Source organism: Nansenia antarctica (assembly GCF_963989245.1).
Source record: "Nansenia antarctica genome assembly, chromosome: 2".
NCBI lineage: Eukaryota > Metazoa > Chordata > Actinopteri > Argentiniformes > Microstomatidae > Nansenia > Nansenia antarctica.
Window position 1 is genome coordinate 63,778,843 of NC_137675.1, and position 6,582 is coordinate 63,785,424.

Below are 6,582 nucleotides of genomic sequence, written 5' to 3' on the forward strand. Positions count from 1 at the left end.
GTGCTTAAGGAGTTCTTTAAATCTACTTATATTTAGGGATTCTTTTTTGTGTTTTGAATATAAATATTTTACCTAATAAAATGGTTTTATTATTTATCATTTTATTTTCCTCGTCAAGATCACCAATTAAAACCTTCACAAGGTCCAACTTAAGAGTTTTATTTTTATTGGAATAAAGCTTTTGTACTTGTGTCCAAAATAAGGCTACACAAGGACAATACCAAAATAGATGGGGGGAGGATTCAATTTCCTCGTCACAGAACCTACATAGGTTAGTTTCTTCTAGGCCCCAGATATGTACTTTTTTTTTGTTGCTAAATAATTATAAATTAACTTGAATTGAAAGTATCTTATGTGGGAATCGACAGTTGTTTTATAAATGAGATTGAAAACTTGGTACCATGGGAGTGGACAATCAAACAGGTTCTCCCATTTATTGTGTAATCGATATGGGATGGCCACTAAATCTTTTGAGGTTGTGTAAAAATTATAGATTGTTTTTTTTATTTTAATCCCTTTTAGCCATTTCCAATTTTTTATGTGTGGGTGGCAGACAATTATATTTCGGGTGTCATTATTGATTATTTTCCTCCATTTGGGGGGAGGGCTGCAGTCAACTGATTATAGTCTTGGATGGGGCAAATGCTACCATGTCTTAGCAAATTGCTTATGGGTCATAATCCGTCCATCTTCATCTAGTCTTTTCAAGTCTTTTATAAATACAATATTTTTTTCAAACATGTGTTTCCAGTAAAATGGTTTTCTCTGAATTAGAATATTGGAATTGAGTCTTGATGACGTCCACAAATTCCACTGTATATTGAATCATTCTCCAAATTGAAATCTACAGTTTATACCCAATGACCCCCACCCCTCCTCCCCCCGCTTCTTCCTTTTTTTTGTTAGTATTCTACTTAAAACGGATCCCGCAAACTCAGTGTTATTAATTCATCTTTAAAGGGAGTAAAGGATTGAACAGAATCAGCATAGGTTTTATTTGAATAAAATCATTTTTAAAGTAATTTTAAGGAGCACCATATTCACAGTGATGGATGATTTGGTTTTTACAAATGACTACTGCAAGCACACAGAGAAGAAATAAAGTGACCTCACTGGTCTTTGTTTGACAGGATGGAGACACCAGCGTGTACGTCTAATAAAGTTTATTAGTGTAACGTGGACATGAGGAGTGTGATACAGAATTAGATTCAACTCAAGTGCTTTTTTTTTTGTTGAACTTTACATTTTTATTATCATTTTCTTTTATCAAGTGCAGTCAAACAATATTTCACAACATATTGATGTTACATAATGGTGTCACGGGTAAGTCGCAAAGGAATAACAGTCCATGAATATCTTTCTTAAAAATAAATAATAACAATAAAGTAAAAGAAGAAAAAACAAACAACAACAACAACAAAAATAATCCCTAATTTCCTCGCTGGCATTAACAACCACAACAGCCAATAAACATAATCATTATCACCATTATCAACAACAACGTAATAAAACGACATAATAAAACAACACAATAAAACGAGTGAGAGTGCCGTCGTCGTAGATTCTGAAAAGGTGAAAGATTCCCCCCCCCCCTATTTCCCCTATTTCAAGCGCTCTATGAGTTCCTGTGTGAGGCCGAGGTTGAGCAGCTGCATGGTGGAGAGCTGGGCCAGGTGGGGGTAGGCCTTCAGCAGCCGCTCCCAGCACAGCTCCAGCAGGCTGGGCACGGCCAGCCAGATCTTAAACAGGGAGCCAGTCCGCTTGTTCTCGTGGATGTACTTCACCACGCCACCGTGGATGTACATGCAGCCAGCCGGGGTGACGGCAGCACAGTGGAAGTAGGTGGGCTCCGGCATCACCGCCGGCAGTTTGGTCCACTGGAACGTCTGCAGGTTCATCTTCCACAGGTCCGCCAGGATCAGCCCCCCGCGGTTGTACCCGCCGCACAGGAACACGTCGTTTCTCATCTGCACAAAGCTGGGACATCTCCTAGCCGGGTACCCTATTTCCTCATGAGGCTTGGTGGCGATCTCTTCCCACGAGTTGGTCTCCAGATTGTAGGCGTGAATCTTGTCCAGAGGGTAGGACTTCCAGGCGGACCCCCCTCCCAGGATGTAGATCCTCTGTCCGTCGTGTGCCATCTCATACCTGGTCCTGTGCCGTCCCCCCGGCAGGGGGTTGTTGGGCTTGAGGTGGATCCACTCCCTGGTGGTCAGGTCCAGCCTGTGCAGGTCTGTGCTGTAGTTGTACCCTGGGGTTGCTCCAAACACATACAGGAAGCCGTTAATGATGACCATGGCCTGTCCGTATATTCTGTTGGGCTTCTCCCCTCGGCAGTTGAGCAGCGACCACCGCTTGTACTTGACGTTGTAGACGTGGACGTCGTTCCCGTTGTACCGTTGTTCCCGGTGTTGGATCCCCAACGGGATCCCGGTGCCTTCGAATACTAAGAGGTTGTTGCCGTGCAGAACGGCTGCCATGGAGGCCAGATCCGTGGGCATGTAGCCCTCTGTGCGGATCTGTTGCCAGGTGCTCGTGGCGAAGTGGTACCTCCACAGCTCCCTGAACTCGTCGTAGTCGGGGTTGTACCCTCCGAACACGTACAGGTTGGTGTTGTCTGCCACGCAGCGATGGCCTCTCCGCTCGGGGGGAGTACCTGCTACTCGGAGAGGAGGGTCTGACAGCTTCTCGAATATATTCAGCTGGTCCTCCATCGTTTCCCCAGATCCAAGTCAACCGAATTCCACTATTTGAATTTAAACTATTGCTCCCAGTGTGACGGGGTGTATCTGAATGAATCACTCTCAGCTGGATGGCTCACGTTCATTTATTCTGTAGAAATCATACAGTGCATCAATTTGTGGACACGGTTGCAGGGTCATCAGGCTAGATTCCAGTCAGTGTTTTCAGATGAACTGAGCATAAAGTAGTCCCTCATACTACACAAATTATAACAATAATATGAAACAAAAATACAAAATGTGTAGACTACATAAATCCTCTCTTGTGTGATCGTATAGTGGTATTTGAACAGTCAAACAATCAATTATATATATTAACAATAACAATACAATGCATAGAAAAACAGCGCAACTGGAATACACGCATGCACACCACGTGCAACACATGGCTGCAACCTGATGGTTGGCTAGCTGCGAGCGTGGTGCAAACTAGTGAGGTGGAAAATCCAACCTCCTCATAGAATACAGTCTACCAGTGGCGGCTCCTGCCAAATCTCTCAGGGGGGGCAATTGTTGCGTTGATGGTTAAGGTGACACGTTCAAGGGTAAATTCACCTAAATCAGCGGGCTTAAATAAATTGACTCTCACAGCCATTGGTATTCAGTTATCACATATTTTATTTTAGGTGCAGCAAATCCAGGATAAAGGGCAGTGGCACAGGGGCTGATAATGTGCAATGGATGGATAAAACTATTTACATACTACAAAATACAAAATATGGACGGCATACATACTGCTCACTTGTATTGAAATTTAGCTCGTCTCTCTTTCAAAGCAGCAAAACAATCAATGACCCTCTCATTAAAATCAGGCATCTTCCTGACTAGTTCCCTCTCCATTGAAAGCATGGCCAGTGCATTCAGGCGCTCCTGGCCCATTGTGTTTCGCAGGAAGTTCTTGATTCTCTTAAGGGTCGAGAAACACCTCTCAGCTTCAGCTGTTGTCATGGGAGTAGTAATTAGGATGTTCAACAGAGCTACAGTCTCAGAGAAAGTCTCCTGGAGGTTGTAACTGTGTAGAACCTGGTACAGTGCCAGTGCACCAGAGCAGCCCTTGAACTCAGCACTCTCATAGACAAGGGACAGCTCAGTCTTGAGCTTCACCTGGTTCAGCATGGGGTATGCCTTGACAGTGGTGTTCAGAGCCTCAACAGGGAATGCATGGCAGTGCTGTTGGAACATCTCTCCTTGGAGCAGCGTGGCACTCACAAGGTGGTTGGTGAAAGAAAACCTTTCTTTGGAGTGGGCCAGGATTGTGTCGCAGATCTGTCAAAAGTATGGGGTGTGAAAGAAAATGTGGAAATAAGCACTTTGGAAGTACAACACTGAATAAAGACTGCTACCATCCCATCCCTGAATGTAACTCTGATTGGTGGTGATTTTCCAACACTGTGTTTCAAAACTTGGACCTACCTCTTTAGACAGCCTCTGCTTCTCTTCTTCTCCCAAGACCCTCCTTGATGTTCTGGTTCCTGTGGCTTCTTGCTGCTGCTCTTGAGATGAGCTTTGGTCCCTGAAGGCAGACAGACCAACAGTGTTAAGATTTCAAATAAGAAAATGTAGCTGAACAATCTGCTGTCTTGTAGTTGTAATTGTATCTACAGTAATTTCTGAAATGTAGTCTAACGATGATTTAAGGTCTCCAGGAGAGAGGGATCTGTTTTAAGTATAACAGTTGACTTTAGCTTTAACAGGCTGTGCACATGAGTCACTCCCGACCACTTAGATATCTTGGAGCTATTTAGGTAGATATGCTTATTCTTGAATATAAATATGTAGGTCTATCTATTCACAAATTAAACCTCAGACATTTTTAGACATGTTCTATATATTAGCCTAATACATATATCAAAAAAATGCTTAGTTGTAATTCGCTGACAAAATGTATTGTTTGATACATGTAATATACTACATTACATTAAGTAACTACATATTAATATAATGTAACATAATACATTTAATGCAAAGTTTTGTTGCAAAAAAGAAGCTTCGCATAGCAACCTACCAAATGAATAGTGGAATATCCTACTCCAATTACTCGGGCAAGCCCTAATTTTAATTAAACTCATTGTTATATAAGCCTACTAGTTTTACCGGCGCCTTTCCCATTCATCATAGCATGCATACATTTGATTATTACAAAGTTCTATATTACGGAGAAGGTACAAACTATATTTTTTGATCTTACCTTATGGCCTGCATGCTGCTTGTGGACGGCATGTTTTATGAAGACTGCGTCAATGTCAACCCCTCGTAAATCCTCGGTTATACGATTTTCCAATTTTCCCTGCCTTTGTATAAACTTGCTTTATAATTAAATTTGGTCTGGGTGGTCCTAATTCCTTTACTGTTAATTTCTCCTGGTTGCTACGACGGCTGAACTGTGTTTCTTTTAAAGATTCAACCGAGTTGTTCAGAACATTACTAGCCGCCATAGCCATGGTGAAGCAGGTGAACGAACGTGGTCTGAAATGTAGGTTCGTCTAAAGCTACGCCGGCCGTATGACATGACGTAAGCACGTACGATTCTTTGTGCATGTCCCAAAACCCCATAGACAAATGACCGAATGGCCTGAAGTTACCAAAATAGATTTTACAAGCAAGTCTACGAGAACAGCCTAGTGCAATTTCGAGTAGAGTTAAAGTTGCACTGAAAGGGGCGGGACTTGAAGCTGATTGGATTATACTCCACAGAACACTAGCTGATTGGACTATGATATACTCCACAGAACACTAGCTGATTGGACTATGATATTCAGAAGCAACACTGTCTAGACTCTAGAAGTCATAGAAAAAAAATCTCTCTCTTCTCCCTTTGGTGGGGCATTGTCCAATTGCCCCTAATGAACCAGCCTCCCCTGCAGTCTACTAACAGAACAACAGACATATAATAACACAAAAGTAATATTACCTGTAGAAATCATACAGTGCATCAATTTGTGGACACGGTTGCAGGGTCATCAGGCTAGATTCTAAAATGATGTTACACACAGACATTCACGTTAGCGCCATCATTGTTAACAACAGAAAACTCACATTAACAAACTTGTGATATGTTCCAAACTAAAATACTATGAATGGGGAAACTCAAAACAGCTATCTTACTTATCAAACATTCAAATAAAACATAGGTACATTGATAATCTCTCAAACGATATTCGATCTCAGACCCTGTAGAAAACGTGACCTACCCAGTCAGTGTTTCGAACTGCACAGCACAGGCTGTGCATCTACGGACCAATCAGAGAGCTTTCCTGAATGATTATCGCAAAGTATGCTGGGAGCAATAGTTTAAATTCAAATAGTGGAATTTCCAATAGGATAGAGAAATTTAAAGTGATTCGTTTGTTTAGATTCCTATTGTATTATTCCTATTTTATGTTCACCTATAGTTTAATGTAAAAAGTATTTCATTTGATGCTAAACTGTCATCATTCGTCGCTTTGTTGAGACTTCAATATTAGTAGCAATATTACGCCTTTGAATAAGTTTAAAATATGAGTCTATCACACATTTGTAATTTAGTGTTGTGTTCATGCAGTAATTTTCTGATACTGTGTATTTAAGGAATTATAATATTATATGTATAAATTAATATTTCAGTCAAAAGCGGTCCTCTGTACCGCTCGCCAGCTGGTGCTGGCAATGAATTCCCAGGGTGCGTTCGTAAAATTGCACTAAGAGCGCCGGAGCACACACTGGGTTCACACGTAATAAAGAGACCAGGTAATTTGATTGGACAAGAGGCATTCCATGAGTGCTGATCAGATTTCCAGAGCGAGTTTACGAACGCCCAATGTGCATGATTTTTTTTTGTGATCAAGATTTTTTATTGCTTTTA

General features: G+C 41.5%; 1 protein-coding gene across 1 annotated transcript; it reads right to left on the bottom strand.

The window, feature by feature from the left end:
* Positions 1 to 1,601: 1,601 nt before the first annotated feature.
* On the bottom strand, positions 1,602 to 2,714 carry LOC308150425 (kelch domain-containing protein 10-like; the record flags this gene model as incomplete). The annotated part of the gene is made up of 1 exon (XM_080523259.1): positions 1,602 to 2,714. The coding sequence occupies one exon, from the start codon at positions 2,712 to 2,714 to the stop codon at positions 1,602 to 1,604; it is 1,113 nt and encodes a 370-aa protein (XP_080379385.1).
* Between the last annotated feature and the right edge of the window lie 3,868 nt (positions 2,715 to 6,582).